This window comes from Neoarius graeffei, chromosome 1, assembly GCF_027579695.1.
Source record: "Neoarius graeffei isolate fNeoGra1 chromosome 1, fNeoGra1.pri, whole genome shotgun sequence".
Lineage (NCBI taxonomy): Eukaryota > Metazoa > Chordata > Actinopteri > Siluriformes > Ariidae > Neoarius > Neoarius graeffei.
The window spans coordinates 11,552,911-11,576,634 of record NC_083569.1 but is presented as its reverse complement, the minus strand read 5'-3'; the positions used below and the strand labels follow the sequence as shown (position 1 = coordinate 11,576,634).

General features: G+C 42.8%; 1 protein-coding gene across 1 annotated transcript in view; it reads right to left on the bottom strand.

The window, feature by feature from the left end:
• Window positions 1-23,724, bottom strand: part of uggt1 (UDP-glucose glycoprotein glucosyltransferase 1) — a 122,486-nt gene that overhangs the window by 82,503 nt on the left and 16,259 nt on the right. The window contains exons 6-11 of the mRNA XM_060929609.1: window positions 22,027-22,201; window positions 21,604-21,700; window positions 21,440-21,518; window positions 19,091-19,191; window positions 8,270-8,369; window positions 321-381 (exon numbers count right to left, since the gene is read on the bottom strand). Coding sequence (XP_060785592.1) covers window positions 321-381; window positions 8,270-8,369; window positions 19,091-19,191; window positions 21,440-21,518; window positions 21,604-21,700; window positions 22,027-22,201 — 613 coding nt within the window. The remainder of the gene's footprint in view (window positions 1-320; window positions 382-8,269; window positions 8,370-19,090; window positions 19,192-21,439; window positions 21,519-21,603; window positions 21,701-22,026; window positions 22,202-23,724) is intronic.

Sequence of the window (23,724 nt, the reverse complement as noted above, 5' to 3'; positions counted from 1 at the left end):
TGCCTTCTTGAGGTAACAAAAAACCCAATTAGAAAGGTCCGGAAGTCTGTTTGCAGGGTTTCACGGGATACAATTACGCTGAGAAGTGTGGAGCAAACGACATTAACAAGAAGTGCGAACGACTGCAACCTCAAGGGCCCGTAAGCAGCGGGATTACTTCATTCTTCTCCCCTCTTCCATCTGGGGAAATAATAAGTCTGACTTAATGTAAACGTTCAAGCATCTCACAACGGAAGATGAGTAGAAGGTGGTGCGTGAAGGCAAAGGAAGTTATTTATACATTTTATCGTGTGAGGAAAAGCAAATGGAAATAAAGCTACCTTCTGATTCTCTTCAATCTCCTTACGCATCTCAGAGTTTACTGCCGTTTTTGTTATGGACCTGAGAACAAAGGTAACGAAGTCAAATAAACAAATACTCGATATAGTACATCATGAGAGTTTTTTGAGAACAGGTTATTAGAGTTCAATTCGAACCAATGCTAGCTAAAAAAAAAAATGCTGAAATGTGTTGAATGGTGAAACTTAGGCTGATGATTTTTGGGCAACACTGCCGGGCAATTGTGCAATTTATATCTGAACAATTTTGGGCAACTTTTTAAAAAAGATCATCCGATCAGAGTGCTAGCACCGAATCACATGACCACCTCAGCGCTTTCTGAAATTTTCAACAAAGATGGTGGCGTCTCCAGCAGCGGAGCGAAGAGGACAACTTATATATCTTTTTATGCTGGTAAGTTGTTACGTGTAAACCCCAAGTGGTGAATTTACCTCATCAGACATCCAGTTTTATAGCCTGGCAAGCCAGACCAAATGTGAATATTTAGTCTGGCCTCGATCCGTAGACATTTCCGAAGCGGGTCGGAGGAACAACCCGCTGTCTTTCAAACTGTCTCTGTGCGTATAGGCCAACGCTCTGACCAATCAGCGCAACAGTGACTGTGACGTAGTCAGAGCGACAGAAAGCAGTGGGGGAGGCCTTGAAATTAAATAATTTTTCAAAATGCGTATTAATTAATAAACAGGTTCTAGATATTAAGAAGTTTGGAGATAATGACCACAAGTTTGGAGTCTGTACCACATACACATTTTTTTTCAAGTGTTTTTCAAGGGTTTGCTTAAACTGTTTTTGAGAGTTTTTATTTAGTGGTGTTTGGTGAAATAATTTCCCTTAAATTTAAAATAACGGGAAAATAAGAAACAATCAAAAAGTAATGTTTCAAAGCTGTTTATTAATTCTTCGTACTGCACAAACTAGCCCCATCCTTTTGGCTACGAGCGGAGCCAGCTGGTAGATCAGACTAGAGCCCTGCACTCCCGCGGGAGTCCCGCGGGACTCGCGAGACCCGCCGCAAAGCAGTGCGGCGCGGGACAAATTTTGAAAGCTCATTGCGGGCGCGGGTGGGACCGGAAGTGCACATATGCGCGCGCGGGCGGGAGCGGGAGTGCACATATGTGGCGCGGGCAGGAGCGGTGATAAGCTGCAGTCCCGCTAACTAAAGATGTGTTTGAAATAAAATGTATAAATTATTAATTTATGTATATCACATATAATTTGTGCTGGATATTTTATTTGGGATTAATAAAAACATTTTAAGATGCCTAAATTTGCAGAGAGAGTCAGATTGCCAGAGGAATAGCATCTTAAATTTGCGGGAAATCCTTTAATCACTCTAATGACTCGCAGTTCACACCCAACTAGCAAGAAAACCATGAGTGAAGTGATTTACGGCTTGCGTTAGTCTACAACTTTAGTCAGAGAGACACGTTACACAGTGACGGTAGGCTTGACTCAATGCTATCCCAGAAATCCTTCCTGTAATATGCACATTTGGCTGTCCAATCAGAGGCGGCCAAATTTGCATATTACAGGAAGGATTTCTGGGATAGCATTGAGTCAAGCCTACCGTCACTGTGTAACATGTCTCTCTGACTAAAGTTGTAGACTAACAAGCAGTAAATCAATTCACTTCCCTTACTAGCTCTGCTTTGTAATAAAAAAAAAAAAACTATTGCTACAAAGCAAGCCCCTTCACTTTTTTATGCTGATCAGAGAATTACAATGGCTTCTCGTATGATAAAAATGTGTGATTCGCAATTAAATATTTTTAAATATTTTAATAGTTTGACAGCACTAATTATTATTATTGTTATTAGAGACAGTACATGCTGAATTCCGAAACAAGGTAAATAATAACAACAACATGAGCTGTAGATATTCATGCTGAAATTCACTGAAAGTAGGGGGCAAGGCACCATCACGCTGTGTCAAGACAAGAACTTTCCTGAGAAATAACGCGAACGTCTGCATCATGCGGGATTTGCGGGCGGGAGCGGGACAAAATATGGCAGGCGCGGGCGGGAGCAGGACTGAAAATCAATTTTTTTGTGGCGCGGGCGGGAGTGGGACTGCACAATGCGGGCGGGAGCGGGACTGAAAAATCCGACCCGCGCAGACCTCTAGATCAGACTTTTGCCATAGCCGGTCGGCAAAACAGCGAAAATGTCCTTCTTGAAAAGGAATGAGCGGAGAGCCTCTTCCTGCTCATGTTTCAACGAAAACTCCAAGTCTAATTCTTCTAAAACTGATTCCAAAGCGGAGTCAAACGCGTGCTGTTCACTAGCCGTAGCCATCTTTCCTGTTGCGCTTTCTCCAGCGTCGCGCAGCTTTGTCATCACTCCTGCAAAAGCCCGCCCAAAGAATCCAAACAAAAACCTTGCGTTGTGATTGGCGGGCACGATTTGATGCCCGGGGTGTTTTTGTTTATATGGTGCGAGGCTAGACCCACTCGCTAGGCAAAAAATATTTTTGGCCGCTCGGCGGTTGGGTCTAGTTTACTACTAGGCTACCAGTTTTATGCTCAGGTTGGAATTAAGACACCGCCATTAGCTAACCACCGCTCCATAGAGACTGGATGGGATTTAGCTAACTAGCGGTGGTTTTTGCTGACATAGTTAGTTAAACGTTATCGCTAGCTATGTAGGAATAACGTTAGCTGTCTTGTGTCAAGTTAAAAGTGACGGACAGTGCATTTTTTTTTTTATGAGTTGTAATAAAGATTGTCAAATTTATCGTTTGATCTAATTCACATACAGAGCACGACTACTTGTGGAACCCGAGGGCAAAACAGTTCAAACTTCAGGATCGAAGAAAGAAAGAAAGGCAGATTCTACCATAACAGAGGCCAGTTAAGTCCCATCTCCTTAAATTGCTGAATTGATTGTTTTGATCATTCTATTCAGTTTTTCTAGTAGCATTTGGGGTCTTGGACATTCACAGTAAATTTTAGGACAGTAGTCCTGGTAACTAATTAATAAAAGCCTGGCATGACAGACATGCTAAATGACAATAGAAACACATCGGTTTCTATCATCAAAATCTGACAGACAAGCTAACGACTACCATCATATTCTGACAGACGCTCTAGATGACAATAGCAACAAAACTGTTTCTTATATTATTAATCTGACAAATTTAGTAATAATGTTAAATACCTCATCACTAGAACCAAATAATAAAATAAAATATTGAAATAAAAAAGAGAAAATTTATTTTCAAAATTGAAATATTAACAATAATTGTCAGAACAGTGACGATAGACACGACTGTGTCACTTTCGCGGGGAAATAACACATTCTGTCGGCTGAAAGGGTCGCAAGTGGCTCTGATTTCTCTCAACTTACGATAGTTTTCCTCCAGAAAATTTTAAATATGAATGCACAAATATATTCTCAATGTTTCTATCGTCAGGATAGCTGACTGAAAATCTTACCTCGATTTATTTGATGAAATCTAGCTGTCAGAACTCCAAGTCTTGCCCGGAAGTAAATGTCTGCTGTCACAAAAATCACGCGCAGTAGAATTTCCTCTTTGCGTCAGTCAACATGTGCGTGGTGAGGGCTTGAATTCTGCTATCGTCAGGTGCATTTGACTGACAGACTGACGATAGCATTTTTTAAAAATAACTGTGGGCTTCTCTCGTGAACGAAATAGTTTTTTCGCTGTTAATCTATTTCAACTCTATCTGTTGACACCCAAAAATGATAAAGCCTGCTTCCACACGATAACTAACAAAGATCCATAATGGCCGAGTCTATCGTCAGGTCATCTGACAGAAATTCACTGACGATAGCAACAGGGATAATGAAAGTGAGTTTTAAAATGGGAGTTATGTCTGTCAGATATGTTAAAGAAATAGAACTTTATTCTTTAAAGGGGAACAGAGGGCAATATAACAATAAAACACACATTAACGAACCTTATTCAAGACTTACAAAAGTTTTTTGTTCTAAGGTTGGAAAGTTATAGTGTTTTGAAAGTAGCTCGAGCAAACTATTTCCGCAGTTTGAACAGCCCGCCATGATATTAATTTTATCCAATCAGAATGCACGTTCATTTTCTCTGCGTGACGTATGCATGTGCCCAGTTGTGTTGGCTCGTTGAGGTTGGGAATAGCACGTGTGAAATACCTGTTTCTGCCTCTTGCGACGATTTCGCAAGTCCACGGGTGGCGCCTATCTCATTGCAGCAAAAATTCTGCTGGACTCGCGAGCAACTCCACGTTACATTTTCCGCACGAGCGCCACGCCGTGTCACCTGCACGCAGACACTCTGCCCCATGGTCAGCATCAGTCTCATCCTCGCCGTCATCCGAGCTTTCTTCTCTTCTTTCATCGCCGGAGTCGAGAGTACCTCTCCTAGCTATTTTAAGTTTGTTTCTTAAGACAAGGATTTTTTAAGATGTTACCTTGTTGACAGTTTCGGCGAGAATCTTCCGCCTTCTTCAAAACAGTCACCAGATGTGTCCTGGGGGAGCGACCTGACAGCAGGAGGCGTGAACTACCTGTCAAATTGGGCAGGACGTTCACGCCTCCGTAGCGTAACATCAGCTGATAAGGCACGTCACCACTCGACACCTGGTGACTGTTTTGAAGAAGGCGGAAGATTCTCGCCGAAACTGTCAACAAGGCAACATCTTAAAGAATCCTTGTCTTAAGAAACGAACTTAAAATAGCTTTAATAGTTAGACATAATGAACTTCCACTACATAGTACCTCTCCTAGGTTCAAACTGGTACCCTTCTAAGCCATAGCCTGCTTGCAGTGTGTCTTGCGGGATCTCTTCGTATGATTCGACAGAGCTGTCGCTTTCACTTGATGCGCCCGACGCCATGATTACACGCTTATCTCCTCTATTTCGGAGAGTTCCGCTAGTGCAGTGGGTAGCGCTGACGTCACGGTCTTTTAAAAATGGCGACTCTTGTGCGGTTTAGCGTATAAAGTATTATATTTACAATTACCAAGATATTTCGTTGTTTTCTAGTATATAAATTTGATCGAATACTTAAGAATACGTTACTTTGTCACATCAGCAACTGTATATATTATATTTGGTACCCCTTTAAAAATCTTTTATTGATATTTTTAAATGACGTGCTGTTTTAGAAGACCAAATACCATATTTTCAATCTTGAAAATATTACCTCACTGAAAAAAGGACAAGAAATATTTCTTATTTTGTGGGCAAGTGGTTAATGGATCCAGTTACGGTAGAATCTGCCGAAAGCCTTACAGGAGCTCGGTCACGCCCCTTTTCTTCCTCAGCAGCCGTCTCCTGGACCATGTCCTTTTTTCTTTTGTGCTGAGATGAGAATTAAACCATTATTTTTTTTATGATAGACGTGTCAGTTATTAGTTATAGAAAATGTTTCAGTGCCCATCTTTGCGGTGTCTGTCTCCCTGGCAATAGATTTGTTCTTATCTGATTGGTTGTCGCCAACTGTCTGTTGCCCTAATTAGTTGCCCAAGAATCATCCCCTTTAGAGTATCTTAAAGTGCCATTCCACCATTGGATGTATTCTTCGGCATAAAATACAATACATTTTATGACAACATGACTAGACAGAGAAATCTTTTAGCTTCAAAATGATATATCAAACATAATTTTTTGACAACGACAAGTATATTAATTTTGCGACCAAAGTCACCTACCCTTTTAATTTCCGCGCGGTAGTGAAACGTGACGTCATCGGCAGGTTCCCCTTCTTGTATACCACGTGTCGGTCTATTTTTAGACCAGGAAACCCCCAAAGTGAGAGAGTCATTTCTCCTCGTATATGGGGGCCAAAAAAATTGCGAAAAATTTTGAGTTAATCTTTCAGTTAGCTAGATTTATTGGTATTAGCTAGATTTATTGGTATTATTTTTATCGCGTTCTATCTGCCATTGCTGATAATATGTGCCACGTCACACGTCACGTGGTACACAAGAAGGGGAACCTGCCGATGACATCACGCGCGGAAATTAAAAGGGTAGGTGACTTTGGTCGCAGAATTAATATACCGTATTTTCCGGACTATACGTCGATCCGGAGTTTAAGTCGCATCAGCCAAAAAATGCATTATGAAGACGAAAAAAACTTTTTTGAAGGGTTATTCTATCCATAGAATCTGTGATTCTATCTGATAAGCGGCGCGTGGTTACTGCGCGACTGCATTGTTTATTTAATAAACGAACAGCTGAGCAGTGATAACGCGCCCTTTGCCCTGTAAGTAGCCTAGTCTGATTATTTTAAATATCTACTACTATCTTTAATACTATCACTATCGTTATTACTAATAGCCTATATTATTATTATTATAACTAATACTAGTAGCCTATTAATGATGCATTAATCAGTTTACTTTTAGATTATTTTTACCGGTAGGGCTTATTATCGCCCCATGGCTCTTTCATCTGTGTTATTAAAGCTGTAGTCATCATCGAGGAGTGTCATTCTTCATTTTTGTCGAATTTTATTTCATTAAATCAGAGGTCAAGTAGGCTATAGGTATATCATCTCCAAAGACAACCATCTAGTGAAAAAAAAACAATAACCGCTTTTAAATACCCTACTTAAATCCTTAAAAAGAGTAATTTAACTCATGTCTTGTGTGATCTGATCTCCAATGGTGAAATAAACCGGTTGTGATATGAGTAGTCTGTTATTTTAGAAGATAAATTTAATATATAATTTAATATATAGCCTAATAAAAATAATATTTTATAACATATCACGACATATTACTGTCTGTAACTGTTCGTCACTAAAGCGTTTTCTAAGATCATAATGTCTGATATTATTATTTTTTTTTACACACACAATAAGCGCGTGTGCGTAAAGTTATAGTAAACCACCCCCCACCTTTTTTTTTTTTTTGAGTCGCCGGACCCACCCACCTCCTGCGTTCCAGGACCTCCCACTTCACAAATTAAGCACTGCCTAAAATCACTACATAACTTATTTAAATAACTATAGCCCTATCATTAATAATAAAACACAGGTCAGTCAAGTTTATCAAGCTGGCGATTTCACTCCAAATCAGCAAATCCATTGAATTCCTCATCCTCGGTGTCGCTTCTGAACAACTCTGCCAACTCCAGCGGCAGACGAAGCGCCGTTTCCTCTTCTTCTGCGTGGCTGTCGTCAGACTCAGCATCAGCTCCAGTTATTCCGTGGTGAAAAAAAAAAAAAAAAAACATATATACGTCGCACCGGAGTATAAGTCGCATGGCTAGCCGAACCATGAAAAAAAGTGCGACTTATAGTCCGAAAAATACGGTACTTGTCGTTGTCAAAAAATTATGTTTGATATATCATTTTGAAGCTAAAAGATTTCTCTATCTAGTGATACCATTTATATATGTTGTCAAAATATATTGTATTTTATGCCAAAGAATACATCCAATGGTGGAATGGCACTTTAAGACAATTAGACGACATTCTTGAAAATGGATTAAGTCTCAGCTCATGGGGGCGCTCTGTTTTGCTGATGGGTACATTTTCAGTGTTAATTAAAGCAGCCCAGATCTTTTTTTTTTTTACAATTAGTCTTGCTTTAATAACCTCTAGCCTCAAGCAAGAATTTTCAACATGAAAACCCGTTTCTCTTGTGGAAAGGAAAAAAAAAACAAAAAAACACAGCATGCTTCCTTAATTACAGCTGTGGTGTGAAAACTTTTAGTCAAAAGTCAGCGGGTTTATCCTCATTGTGGAATCTGTATCATTGCCCGGTTGTTTCACTGGAGAATTCATCATCGCTGGATACTCTGTTTGATGAAGTGTGTGTTTGCATTCAGTTAACTTAGGCAACAGCAAGTCCACTGATGCTTCTGTTCACCTTCGGTGTGTGTAATTCTGACAAATCTGCACCTATTCTTATTCCATGCACCCTTTTTGTTAGCGCACACACAGAAGGATTACGTTTCCTACCAAACATCTGTTTGCGTACCTCGCTTTCGTAGGAAAGTTTTGGCTCAAGTCTTTCATTACATTAAGAGCATCTACAGGAGGCGCTGCCAGGATACGGGCTGCTGTCTGGAAGCTGAGATCTAAAGAGTGAGAGAGACGGTCAGAGAGAGGGGGTCGGGGGGGGGGGGGGGGGGGTGGGGGGGGGAGAGACGGTGAGAGAGAGTCAGAGAGAGAAAGTGAGAGAGGGTCAGAGAGGAAGGGGGAGGGTCAGAGAGAATGAGGGTCAGAGAGAGAGAGGGAAAGAAAATGTTATTGAATGAAGTCCGCATTCATTTCCAAGCGAACTGAACCAAGCTCAGATTTCACTTCTCAATGGGATTCAACTATGTAACAATAAAGTAGGGCTGGGCAATATATCGAATATACTCGATATATCGCGGCTTGCAGTCTGTGCGATGTAGAAAATGACTATGGACCCTTTTCACTCACGTGACCTTCATAAACGCGACCGCCATTTTGGACATGAAAAAATAACGGTTTATGGCACAGACCCTTTCGGTTCTCGCTCATCTAGCTGCTACAATGACTGCTTAGGCTACATCCACACGACAACGGCAACGAGATGTTATTTAAAAATATATCGCGTCCAAATGGGCAACGATCAGTAAAATATCAGGTCCATATGGCAACGCAACGCTTGCTGAAAACGATGCAATACACATGCCACACCTCTAGGGGCGCTGTAAGACGGTCCCTTCGGAGACACCAGAACAATAGAAGAAGTAAGGACGCATGCGCATAAACTATTATGCGCGAGACTTCATATTAGCCACAAAGTCAGGAAAATCTGTTCGTAAAATTACATTATAATGACCAAATACAATGAAAAGTATTTTTCCAGTCTCACCTGTGAAAGGTAATCCCATGTGATCTCGTTTGGACGGTAAACCTGTTGGTACAGTTAAACGCAGCTAATCTTTATTCTCCGCTTTGACCTATCCAATATGGCGGAGAGGATGACGTATGATTCTACGCGGAAGGCGGCGTCTTTAATGGTCCGGAATAAATTGAATGCTACACGTTGATGGATTAATTTGCTCTTCTACGCCCTTTTTGAGGCATGTATTGTAGGACTTAAACCAACATCTGAAGAGGTGAGATCGCTCCTTTTTTTCCCTATTTTTGCTGGCGGGATTGACTCTGCCCTAAGGGCAGAGTCTCTCTCTCCCTCTCTCTCTCTCACTTTGCACCATTACACAATAAATATTCACAGTGAAAATATTTTGTAAGCGCGTTTCATGAACCAAGTTATAGGATTTGTTGACAACTCGCATCGAGTTCGTTACACTTCTACCCGGCGTGAAGCACTCACAGTCATGTGGTTGTGACGTCATCGTAAACAAATCCGTTCTACTCATCCAGACGACTTCGCAACGGCAACGTTGCCAGATCTTTCCACTCTGGAACCCGTTCTCAAAAAGACTGCGTTTTGGGCACCCAAAACGCCGGTGCCGTGTGGACGCCAGGCCTAAACGATAAGCAATTGTATCGGAGTCACCTGAATCCGTTGCCGTGTGGACAGGGCCTTAGACTGCAACAATAATACCTAACACTCATTTAAGTATCCGTCGTAAAGACGTGAAACTCGTCGAGTGACGAGTGTGTTCATTGATGAGCTAACACAATCTAAAAGTAGACATACCATCACACTGCCCTGGCGCTGTGTACAGTTTACCTTCTATGGTTTGTGCACTCACTATTTGCCATTACTTTCTCCAACCCAGTGTTCGAACTATGCCGATATTTTCGGGGGGTCCCTTTTTTTCCCTTGGTGGGTGGGTGCTTGCGCTTGTCTCAGAGTGCAGATCTCCAAACACGAGAAGCCTATCATATGGCCCTTTTCCACTACCCTTTTTCAGCTCACTTCAGCTCACTTCAGCCCGACACGGCTCGCGTTTCGACTACCAAAAACCAGCACAAGTCAGCTCGCTTCAGCCCTGCTTAGCCCCTAAAACTCGCAAGGTTTTGGAATAGGGCTGAAGCGAGCCAAAGCGAGCCGAGTGAGGCTGGGGGCGTGAGCAGACACTCCCCTGTGCACTGATTGGTGAGGAGGAGTGTCCTCACACGCCCACACACGCCCCGCGAGCGCGCTGGGATCTGTAAACACCGTAAACCCGGAAGGAGAAGAATTACGAATTACGAGAATTTCTGAAGCCTTATGCGCCTCGCCTCATCTATACGCTCTTGCCAGTATCTGTCCGCGTTGTCGGTGACAACAAGCCACAGCACCAAGACCAGCAACACTAATGACTCCATGTCCTCCATGTTTATTGTTTACTATTCGGGTCGTGAGACTACCGCTTAAAAGCTCACTGATGTCACTGTTTGCGCTGCTTAACGACATCACCTGACGTCCACCCACTTTCGCTAACTCCACCCAATGTGTCCACCCACTTCCAGCCAGCACGGTTCAGCGCGGTTGTAGTCGAAATGCAACTCCAACAGCCCCGCTCAGCCCGACTCAGCACGGCACGGCTCAGCCCAACTCAGCCGCGTTTGTAGTGGAAAAGCGGCAATACGCACATATCACGCGGACTCCACACACGCATCGCGTCTGAAGTCATAACTCATCAGGGGAAATCGTGTCCGCATTGGCATGCTCAAAAAACAACCTCGCGTCAACAATGATACCACACGCAAGAAAAAAAAAACAGTCAGGCTACTCAACACATCTGATCCACAGCAGCACCAAAGCATCACTGGAAATCATGTCAACAACCAATCTTCCATTTCAACACGCGTCAACAAACAAATGGCACCACAAACATGAACGAATCGGTCAGGCTACCGATTCCAAACCCACAGCAGACGAATAATTAAACAAAAAAAGCAGAATCGACCACAAAGGAAGTGTGTTGGCACACTTCCTTTCTACTAGTTTGTGTCCCCAACCTGGCAGCAGAAGTCGTTGTCATATCGGTTTATTTTATCTTTGATGTAAAACACAACACTTCGGATATGCAAATGCTTCCCGTTACACACGATTGCTATGTCAATAAACATCATTTTGCCAATATTTTAGAGACCATCCATCTTCTCCGTCGGTCAGCATCTGTCAGGATCCGATAAAATGATAACTCTTGCCTTGTGTGTTGATGGTTACTACATCCAGGTGCACAACAATATAATGGCATGATGGAAGTCTTGCTGAAAGTAAAAACTTTCTTTGATGGCTATATTCCTTTCGATGCTTCGCCGTCGTTCCTCATGTTGGCTGTGGTAGACTACTGGTAGTACATGTCCAAAATGGCGGCCGCGTTTGTCGTGACGTCACGTGAAAAGGGTCCATATCGTGAAACTCGAGTATATGTTGTCACACATTTCCTTTTAGCCGCGGACATTTAACTCCAGGCTTATCACACTCTTTCTCGTCTCTCCCTCTCACAGACAGTTAAAACAAGCGCACCCAATTTCATTACATACGTCAGTCACATACTGCCGTGCATGCAACGTCATACGTCCTCGCCCTGCAGAAAGGTAGCGGCAGCAGGTGCCAACGGTAACACATGGATGAGGACGAATTGATTCCAAAGAAAAACAGCACAGGATCCATCATCTGGCGGTGGTTTGGGTTCAAGAAGGAAGATGTTGAACAAAAAACGGTGATATGCAAAAAATGTCGCAAAAGCGTTGCTTCAAAATCTAGCAGTACATCAAATTTATATCATCATTTAAGAAACCACCGGCTAGAAAATGAAGAGTGCTTGAAACTCCGCGCGACACCTCCGGCCGGTGCCATATCAAAGAAAATGCCGAAGCAACCAGCACTCACGCAATTGAGGCTGGCCTCGTCTATTTCCAGATCAACACCGTACGACAAAAACAGAAGGAGATAACGTCTGCAATAACCCACCACATCGCGAAAGACATGGCCCCGGTTAGCGTGGTTGAAAAGATGTGAACTTTTCCATAATGAACTAAAGATGTGAACTTTTCCATAATGAGCCTCATTCACCTTTTGTGAATTGTTTTATGTTTAAGTATTGTGTTTGCAACCACAGGATTGTAAGACGAAAAAACTAAAAGGAGGGTCCTTAATAAATACACCTTTTTCACCATTTGATTTCCTATTATGCAGCTACTTTTTATTTTACTGATTTTGAAATTACCCGTGTGACACCCTGCACAAAAGTGCATTATATATACACAACCCTGATTCCAAAAAAGTTGGGACAAAGTACAAATTGTAAATAAAAACGGAATGCAATAATTTACAAATCTCAAAAACTGATATTGTATTCACAATAGAACATAGACAACATATCAAATGTCGAAAGTGAGACATTTTGAAATTTCATGGCAAATATTGGCTCATTTGAAATTTCATGACAGCAACACATCTCAAAAAAGTTGGGACAGGGGCAACAAGAGGCTGGAAAAGTTAAAGGTACAAAAAAGGAACAGCTGGAGGACCAAATTGCAACTCATTAGGTCAATTGGCAATAGGTCATTAACATGACTGGGTATAAAAAGAGCATCTTGGAGTGGCAGCGGCTCTCAGAAGTAAAGATGGGAAGTGGAGCAATATCAGAAAGGAGTTCGACAGTGTAAAATTGCAAAGAGTTTGAACATATCATCATCTACAGTGCATAATATCATCAAAAGATTCAGAGAATCTGGAAGAATCTCTGTGCGTAAGGGTCAAGGCCGGAAAACCATACTGGGTGCCCGTGATCTTCGGGCCCTTAGACGGCACTGCATCACATACAGGCATGCTTCTGTATTGGAAATCACAAAATGGGCTCAGGAATATTTCCAGAGAACATTATCTGTGAACACAATTCACCGCGCCGTCCGCCGTTGCCAGCTAAAACTCTATAGTTCAAAGAAGAAGCCGTATCCAGAAGTGCAGACGTCTTCTCTGGGCCAAGGCTCATTTAAAATGGACTGTGGCAAAGTGGAAAACTGTTCTGTGGTCAGACGAATCAAAATTTGAAGTTCTTTATGGAAATCAGGGATGCCGTGTCATTCGGACTAAAGAGGAGAAGGACGACCCAAGTTGTTATCAGCGCTCAGTTCAGAAGCCTGAATCTCTGATGGTATGGGGTTGCATTAGTGCATGTGGCATGGGCAGCTTACACATCTGGAAAGACACCAGCAATGCTGAAAGGTATATCCAGGTTCTAGAGCAACATATGCTCCCATCCAGACAACGTCTCTTTCAGGGAAGACCTTGCATTTTCCAACATGACAATGCCAAACCACACACTGCATCAATTACAGCATCATGGCTGCGTAGAAGAAGGGTCCGGGTACTGAACTGGCCAGCCTGCAGTCCGGATCTTTCACCCATAGAAAACATTTGGCGCATCATAAAACGGAAGATACGACAAAAAAGACCTAAGACAGTTGAGCAACTAGAATCCTACATTAGACAAGAATGGGTTAACATTCCTATCCCTAAACTTGAGCAACTTGTCTCCTCAGTCCCCAGACGTTTACAGACTGTTGTAAAGAGAAAAGGGGATGTCTCACAGTGGTAAACATGGCCTTGTCCCAACTTTGAGATGTGTTGTTGTCATGAAATTTAAAATCACCTAATTTTTCTCTTTAAATGATACATTTTCTCAGTTTAAACATTTGATATGTCGTCTATGTTCTATTCTGAATAAAATATGGAATTTTGAAACTTCCACATCATTGCATTCCATTTTTATTTATAATTTGTACTTTGTCCCAACTTTTTTGGAATCGGGGTTGTATTTTTTTAAAATATCCTAGTGGCATTATGCACAACAGGTGCACTTTAATTTAGTGTTGTTTTGAAATGTCATGTTAGTGACAACATGCACAAAAAGGCACTTCATTTGTTTTGAAATATTGTAGTGGCATTATGTACAAAAAGTGCACTTTAATTTTGTGCTTTGAAATGCCATGTGAGTTACATTATGCACAAAAGTGCATTAATTTCTTGTTTTGAAATGTTGTCTCTAGAGCTGTGCAATATATCGTATTTTTATCGCGATATCGATATTGGTGTCAAATGATATCAAAATTCATAATATCGATATGAAACGATTTTTTGTCATTTGTCGAAAGGGACGTGCACAATATTTCTACAATGGCAATAAAACAACAATAACATTGACGTGACAGTAAGGTAAAACGAACCCTTCTGTCCCCTAAGGCACACCGTAGCCTTGCATACGTCATCCATTCTACTCCCGCGATATCTCCGCAACAGTAAAAAATCAATTCTTCTGTTTTCATACGTGTCGGGTGATTTGATATATTGATTTGTTAATATGTTGTTTGATTCGCTTGCTAATAGTTATAATAATACAATTAACATATTTACGTCATATTTTTGGATGTGGGACTGGGTAATGTAAAAATGGCATCTACGGAAGAAAACAAGCACAACAATATTAGCACATATCCAGCTTGCTAGCTGTGTTAGATGTGTTAAACCGTGTGGATTTAAGTGGAATAATTGCGAGTCGTCCTGTGGTCAAGGCAGCGTTTTAAGGTAAGGCAATTTGGTTATTAATGTTGCCCGCCGCGGCATGTTTACTTGGGTTCATTTGATTTTGACTTGTGCATCTGCAGCTAGCATCATGCTTTGAAGTAGGTTCTGCTAAGGACGGGTTTATTGCGCGATGTAGACGGACTCAGATGTAATTACATTGTTTTTAAAATTCCGTGCGCTTAAAACGGTGTCCCCCTGCTAATCATGTAGCCCTAATCATGTGTTGCTTTTACTTTTCGAGTGAAATATCTCTGCAAATGGTATTTCAATGCTGACATGCCAAAAAGATAGCGGAGTCCACATTTGGAAGATGAAGGAAGAGAAGCCTGATGCTTGAAAATAGATCGCTTAATCCACAACGCATATCTGTATTTGAGACATAACCTGCAACTAGTGGGGATGTTTTGGAATGACTGTGCATAGGGTGTTTTTGGCCACAGAACACTAACCCACAGTAGTAGGAGGACTACTGGGTTCGTGGATTTTGTCTGTTGACTGAGCGACGCATGGTGTTTGCCTTGTGCCATTTCACGTAGCATCTAGCCGCAGTGCCACCTACACTTTCAGGGAATGTTTACATGCCGCTGAGCTATTTTCATGTATGTTAATTCTTAAGGACTTGTCTCTATATTGTGCGTGTTCACACACGGACTGGCCATCGGGAGTAGCGGGAGTTTTCCCGGTGGTTCAGTGTGGGCCGGCGGAGAAAAAAACAAAACAGTTGCGCGCTGGCCTTTAATATGATAAGCAATGTTAACAGTTTCTTTAAGAAACTGTTAACATTGTTTATTACAGTTGCGCGCTGGCCTTTAATATGATAAGCAATGTTAACAGTTTCTTAAAGAAACTGTTAACATTGCTTATCATATTAAAGGCCAGCGCGCAACTTTTTTTTTTTTTTTTTCTCCGCCGGCCCACAAACTCCCGCTACTCCCAATGGCCAGTCCGTGTGTGTGCGTGTTTAATGTTGGTGTCTTAACAACACACAAGCTTACGTTGTAGTGTGTGAGAGAGAGATTTTATCCTTGGCTGGCTACGAGCCAGTGTGGACGTTACGCAGTAATCACTGGTAATACCAGCGCTGGCTCCAAACTCTGTGATCGGAAATGTTGAGTGAGGAGAACGGGAGCCTTGTGCAGGCTATAGGACCTATGCAAAGTACGCGCTTGCACAGTAAATAGTTTAAGTAAAAGGCGTTTCAGGGTACAACGGGAAGGGTTGACAGGTAGCCTATGAGGCCTGTACTATAAAAATGTGGCCCGGTGCCTCAGGTGTTGATGATCAGGGCTTTAAAAAAAGGTGTATAAATATCGTTTTAAAAATCGCGATATCGATATTTACTGAAAAAATCGTGATATTGATTTTTTCCAATATCGAGCAGCCCTAGTTGTCTCTGATCATTTTGCACAAAACGTGCACTTTCTGTTTTGAAATGACAATTTTATGGTTGTTCCACTCACTGTTTAATAAATACAGTTTTGGTAATTTTGACTTGGTTGTGATTTCCCCCTTTTTTTTTTATATGACAGTTTAAAATTAGCATATATTAAATGCAGCATGAACAAGAATGTTTTAATGTAGAAATATAGAATCATCATACTGGTGTGATTCTATGCATCAAAGTGTTAAAGGTCCCATGGCATGAAATTTTCACTTTCTGAGGTTTTTTAACGTTAAAATGAGTTCCTCTGACCTTCTTAAGTCACCCCAGTGGCTAGAAATTTCATAATGTGTAAACCAAACTATGCCCAACATTTGAGAATGGTGCGTCAAAACGGCGCGTTGATAAGCTCTTCCCTTTACTATGTCAGCAAGGGAGATGATCCCCACGCCCCCCCCTCTGGATTCCCACCCACTGTATGGATTGCCCGCCCAGTTGTAGTGAGGAGACCATAGAGGGAGGACACAACAACATGGCATCACCTAAGCGAGCGAAACATGGAAATTGCGCTGTACATGGATGTGACAACACAGAAAAGAGTCTGTTTTTACTGCCGACGGGAGAGCCCCTGAAGACGCAGTGGCTTAATTTTATTTACTTCAATAATACGCCGTCGAGTCTACCTAAGACGGTGTATGTTTGTCGAAAGCATTTTCCTGATGAATGTTTCCACAACTTGGGACAGTACAGGGCAGGTTTTGCACATCAACTGTCACTGAAGCCTGGGTCCGTACCAAGCATCCCTGCCGCATCAGCCACAAACACCGAACAAGTAAGTGTATAACTGTTAAGTCGTTTTGCTGTGTTTTAAAATCGGTGCGTTAGCCTTGCAATGGCTACATTAGCTGTGCAGCTAACCGCTTCCTGCAGTTAGCCAGGTACTCTGCGCTACAAAACCAAAAAGCATGCAGCATGCTCTGTTATAATAGCCAATCAAAACAGTTTTTACAAAGACACCCACATTCTTTTTTTTAAGTCACTCGTTCATTTTATTTGTTTGTTTGTTCAGTAAAAACCCAAACATTTGTTGAATTTATTTTATTTCCTCGCGTCGCACCTTAATGACGTCAGTGCGCGGTATTTTTCCCTTCGCGGTTTGTTCCTCCTCTCTCGCCATAGTAAGACACCCACATCCGCTTGTTCTGACCCACTGGAGGTAGCGTCACAGTGCTGTTAGCCAATCGGAGGTAACACGTTTACATGTTATGAATATTAACGATAAGACCCGCCCCCACCCTCTACCCTTCCCCGCCTCCTGCTTCTCATTAGCAAAACGACGCACTGGGAAAAGCGCTGAAATGGGGCTTTCTCCCAGGAGGCTATGGCCGAATCCCATTTCACCCCTTGGACCAACCCCTTGGCCCTTCCCCTCCATTTTGCGCGTTCACGTGAAGGGGTAGGGGTATCCCAATCCCAGTTAACGCGGAGGGGTAGGGGAAGGGGGAGGGCTTCTGTACCCCTCCAAACGGAGATTTTCCTGGAGCTGACTCCGAACGAAGGGGTTTGAGTGATTTCCCACAATGCCATGCGGATTTCAGCGAGATTTCATGCGGATTTCAGAAAGATGGCGGTTCCCGCAGCGAAAGATTGTCATAAATGTATTTTCTCCATTATTTACGTGTTTTAAGTTGTTATCCAGAGGAAACACGCCGCTTGATTCGCTTTCGAGCTGAGAATGAGCAGCGATTTCTGAAATCCAAGCTGCTGCTAAAAAGCTTTGGGAGTGAGTATTGTTTTCGGTTGCTTGACTGCGTACGTTTTGTTCTGTTATTCTCGCTTTTATTGTTTACATGAGTGTTCTGACACCTCATTCTGTCGGATGTGGTGCACGAAGCGATATCCCATTCAGTGGTGTTAGTTAACAAATCACACCCTGCCAGCAGAGATTTCTGGTTCTGCCTCTGGCTCTGACTGTAGCGGCTGGTCGCAGCCAATGACGCATTTGGTCGCGTTTTGCTAACGTAAACGCTGACGGAGGTACGCGATGACGTATGCGATCGTTGAAGGGCTATCCCAATACGTAAGGGTTGAATTTCAAGCCCTATCCCTTGTAGCTCAGTTTCAAGGGGAAGGGCCAAGGGGAAGGGGGAGGGGAAGGGGGAGGGGTAGAAATTAGAATTGGGATTGGGCCTATATCTACGTGCCGAGGGTTCATTTCAAGAAAGGCTGCGGATATAACATCCGGAAACCTCCACGAGCCCGTTTAAAGCATCAACAAACCACCATGCCATGGGACCCTTAATTCAAGGCAAGGCAAAATATCGAGATATACGGTATATCGTGGATCGTGACATGGCCTAAAAATATCGCAGTATTAATAAAAGGCCATATCGCCCAGCCCTACAATAAAGCACTAAATAATTTGCTTAGCAATACCACGTCAAAACAAATCCCGTTTTTTCTTATTTTCAAGAGATCCGGCCAAATAGAAACAGGCTTGCATTTCTCCCCGAAGTAATCCTTCACAGGGAATTCCCACCAATGGCTGAATTTCACTCATGATGAAGCTTCATCGAGTCCTCCAGGTGTCACGGATTTACGTGGCTGGGCTTTTACCAGACAGAGCGAGTGTGTAATGGATTATTACGCCTGTGTCTTGAGCAGGCTTGTGTGTGTGGGTGGCTTTACTCCCCTGACAGTTCCTCTTAATAGAGTGCTAATGAGCTTCAGGCGCTGTGGTGTGTACACGTCAGTGGGCCAGCAGAGTCACAAAGCCAGAGCTAATTAAGGAGTGCCTCAAAAGACGCTGTTTGGCGATGCAATTTGTAAAAGTTCAAAGACATTTTTATTTCTGTAAAGACTCAGAAAATAGCTTGAATCCAAACTGCTGAGTGACGGCGCGAATAGGAACGCAGCAACCCGATCTTACCTTTAATCTTAACGATACTCACCCTGCATCTGCCAGACTTTCAGCGGCGCCATCTCATTTGTACTCTCGATCAGATGTTTACGCAGTTCCTTCAGCTGTTCCTTCAGCTCTGGGTAATTTGTTCTGGGTTTAAAAAAACGCACATAACCAGAGGGTGAACTGATCTAGTTCTGAAAACTTCCGGCAGCACTTTTCCCCCCTCCCCTTTGCATTGAGATGTTTTTAAGCACAATATCAGGGAGAAAAAAAAAGGATAAAGAAATATGTGGCAGATCACAGAATCCAGGGACACATGTCGGCCCGGGGGCATTTTGAGTTATTGACAGATTCAGAAAGTACAGTTTCTAAGCTTTCCAATGATGCCTTCCATGTGGAGATCTGACAATATTTGAAGAATGTGTGGCCTTTTGAAAGTGTATACCTCTTAAAACAGAAAAGGGAGAAAATCGCCCTCAAATGCCGCTTTTCCACTACAAACGCGGCTGAGCCGTGCCGTGCTGAGTCGAGCTGAGCGGGGCTGTTGGAGTTGCATTTCGACTACAACCGCGCTGAACCGTGCTGGCTGGAAGTGGGTGGACACATTGGGTGGAGCTAGCGAAAGTGGGTGGACGTCACGTGATGTCGTTAAGCAGCGCAAACAGTGACATCAGTGAGCTTTTAAGCGGTAGTCTCACGACCCGAATACTAAACAATAAACATGGAAGACATGGAGTCGTTAGTGTTGCTGGTCTTGGTGCTGTGGCTTGTTGTCACCGACAACGCCAACAGATACTGGCAAGAGCGTATAGATGAGGCGAGGCGCATAAGGCTTCAAAAATTCTCGTAATTCGTAATTCTTCTTCTTCCGGGTTTACGGTGTTTACAGATCCCAGCGTGCTCGCGGGGCGTGTGTGGGCATGTGAGGACACTCCTCCTCACCAATCAGTGCACAGGGGAGTGTCTGCTCACGCCCCCAGCCTCACTCGGCTCGCTTTGGCTCGCTTCAGCCCCACTCCAAAACGGTGCGAGTTTTAGGGGCTAAGCAGGGCTGAAGCGAGCTGAGTCGTGCTGTTTTTTGGTAGTCGAAACGCGAGCCGTGTCGGGCTGAAGTGAGCTGAAAAAGGGTAGTGGAAAAGGGCCATAAGTTTTCCATCTCAGCTACTCTGGGTGCAGCGCGGGCACATAATGGTGCTCAATTGCATGACATTAAGGAAAGCCCTACCCCCTACGAGCTAGCACGATGCTACTTTCATGTAAACCAAGATCACCACGTCAATTTTCCTTCCATGCAAAGTATGCCCAACACAATTATGAAGTACAAAAATAAGTCCTAAAATATACTTTAACGTTTTGTGGTTGAAAAATTACTCACACCGTAAGAAAGAAAGATAGCACGATGATGACACAACTAACACAACACTAGTTTCATGTAAAGCCTCGGTCACAACCGGCCGTACCGTGCTCCTACGGCCGGTCTACACGCAAAAAACGCAAGAAACGCACGGAGAGCGCGTGTGAAAAGCACGAGAGCGCGCGTGTGATGTGCTGATTTTCGAGCCGCAGACCGGCCGCAGAGGTTCTTTGTCATGTCAAACAAACTCTACGGGCGCTTACGTTTTTTTCAGGTTGCAAGACAAACTTAGAGCCAACGCGCGTCTTTCTCCGTGAAAAAAAAAAAAAAAAAGCAGCGATTTGGGAAACGCCAAAAATCACACGGCCAAAAAAATCGTACGTCCGGTTGTGACCTAGGCTTAACCAAACCACAACACTCTCCGTTACATGCAAAAATACCCACACAGCCTTAGATTAATAAACTTACCCCATCAGAAAGAGAAACGGCGCCTTGCACACACCAATGCCTCCGATGGAATGTAATCCTAGAACGGTCCGTGTATCATCCGATCATTCAAGTATTCCATTCAATCTGGAAAACGAGGTTGCGTTTTTTTTTTTGCTAGAAATGGTGATCTCCGATGTAAATACCGTGTGTCTGTTTGCTTCGCGGTGTTTCAGCTCCTCTGCGCTCTGTTTAGTAACTCATTCCATAGTGAAATCACACGCCTGTATGCAGGTTAAATAGCCACGCGCTCAACTCGGATCATACAGCTGATTCGCAGGAAAAAAAAAAAACAAATGACTTAAATCATCATGTGAATGGCCCATATGGTAATTTACCCACACCCCCCAGCAGGCTACAGTCCTGACAAAAACGAGACAATTTGCAACAAAAAATGTATGCTTTTCCAACAAAACAATCTATTATCTGAAATACTGATTGCATTCAAGAAAAATCACAAATTTCGAAAAAAAATGCTTCTTTTGCGATTATCTCGGATTCGTTTCGGCCGACATGCGTCCCTGGATTCAGTGAGGGGTCGCATATAGCACTTACTTGAGTTTGCCAAACAGGAAACCCTGCACTTCGTCCATCGGGTCGTTTTCGCCGATCACTGTAGCGTTCACGTCAGCACCTGTGGAAGAAAAGGAAGCATTTGACTCGAGGGCCACTTTCAGCAAACGTCATGCTTCTAGGATAAAACGAGAACATTATCAAACCTTGAACTTGTGTGTCATCTTTGGCTTTGTACTCCTGGTTTTTGATGGCCAACTCAACCCCGTAACCAGACAGGAAGACTTTATCATCACTGGGTTTCTGCGATGCAAACGGTACACGTTCATTCTGACAATTCAGACTTAAAAGTTAGACGGCCTAACGATTTCAGAAAATCGATGAAATTTAGTTCCCTCTGAAATTTGGTCATTGCGGTATACGTTTATTTCTGCAATATATATTTAAAAAAAAAAAAAACAGGCCATTCGGTGCCTGGGAAGTTATTTAATTTGAGAGGATTAAAGCAAATAACATGCATGAAATCGCTCGCTTCGCGCAGTCAAGCAGACAAAGGAACACACATCAATATCGACCATCCAGTGAAATCAAAAGAGGGCTGAATCTCACCCATATTCAAGTATACTCACCGAGACGTAATGGCGCAGGATGTAGTTAATCAGGCCCTTCTTGGCTTTAGCCAGCATGTGCTGATGGAATCTAGCGAACTCTTTGGTTCCCATCTCGGCATAGAGGATGACAACAGGAGCATCCGGGTCAGCCGAGGAAAACCTGTGATCCCCTTTGAACAGGAAGGGCTTCGGTCTGCAGCAAATGGTGGAAAAAGTAAAGAAAATTAATTGTAGCATGCTATAAAGTGCTGAAACTGTCGACTCTGTCCATACGTATAAACTCAACAGATAGCGGTTTGTGTTATACACAGTGGTGCTTGAAAGTTGGTGAGCCCTTTAGAAATTTTCGATATTTCTGCATAAATGACCTAAAACATGACCAGATTTTCACACAAGTCCTAAAAGTAGATAAAAGAGAACCCAGTTAAACAAAGGAGAAAAAAATATTATACTTGGTCATTTATTTATTGAGGAAAATGACCCAATATTACATATCTGTGAGTGGCAAAAGTATGTGAACCTCTAGGATTAGCAGTTAATTGAAGGTGAAATTAGTGTTAGGTGTTTTCAATCAATGGGATGACAATCAGGTGTGAGTGGGCACCCTGTTTTATTTAAAGAACAGGAATCTATCAAAGTCTGATCTTCACAACACATGTTTGTGGAAGTGTATCATGGCACGAACAAAGGAGATTTCTGAGGACCTCAGAAAAAGCGTTGTTGAGGCTCATCAGGCTGGAAAAGGTTACAAAACCATCTCTAAAGAGTTTGGACTCCAATTCACAGTCAGACAGATTGTGCACAAATGGAGGAAATTCAAGACCACCGTTACCCTCCCCAGGAGTGGTCGACCAACAAAGATCACTCCAAGAGCAAGGCGTGTAATAGTCGGCGAGGTCACAAAGGACCCCAGGGTAACTTCTAAGCAACCGAAGGCCTCTCTCACACTGGCTAGTGTTCATGAGTCCACCATCAGGAGAACACTGAACAACAACAATGGTGTGCATGGCAGGGTTGCAAGGAGAAAGCCACTGCTCTCCAAAAAGAACACTGCTGCTCATCTGCAGTTTGCTAAAGATCACATGGACAAGCCAGAAAGCTATTGGAAAAATGTTTTGTGGATGGATGAGACCAAAATAGAATGTTTTGGTTTAAATGAGAAGCGTTATGTTTGGAGAAAGGAAAACACTGCATTCCAGTATAAGAACCTTATCCCATCTGTAAAACATGGTGGTGGTGGTATCATGGTTTGGGCCTGTTTTGCCGCATCTGGGCCAGGATAGCTTGCCATCATTGATGGAACAATGAATTCTGAATTATACCAGCGAATTCTAAAGGAAAATGTCAGGACATCTGTCTGTGAACTGAATCTCAAGAGAAGGTGGGTCATGCAGCAAGACAACGACCCTAAGCACACAAGTCGTTCTACCAAAGAATGGTTAAAGAAGAATAAAGTTAATGTTTTGGAATGGCCAAGTCAAAGTCCTGACCTTAATCCAATCGAAATGTTGTGGAAGGACCTGAAGCGAGCAGTTCATGTGAGGAAACCCACCAACATCCCAGAGTTGAAGCTGTTCTGTACGGAGGAATGGGCTAAACTTCCTCCAAGCCGGTGTGCAGGACTGATCAACAGTTACTGGAAATGTTTAGCTGCAGTTATTGCTGCACAAGGGGGTCACACCAGATACTGAAAGCAAAGGTTCACATACTTTTGCC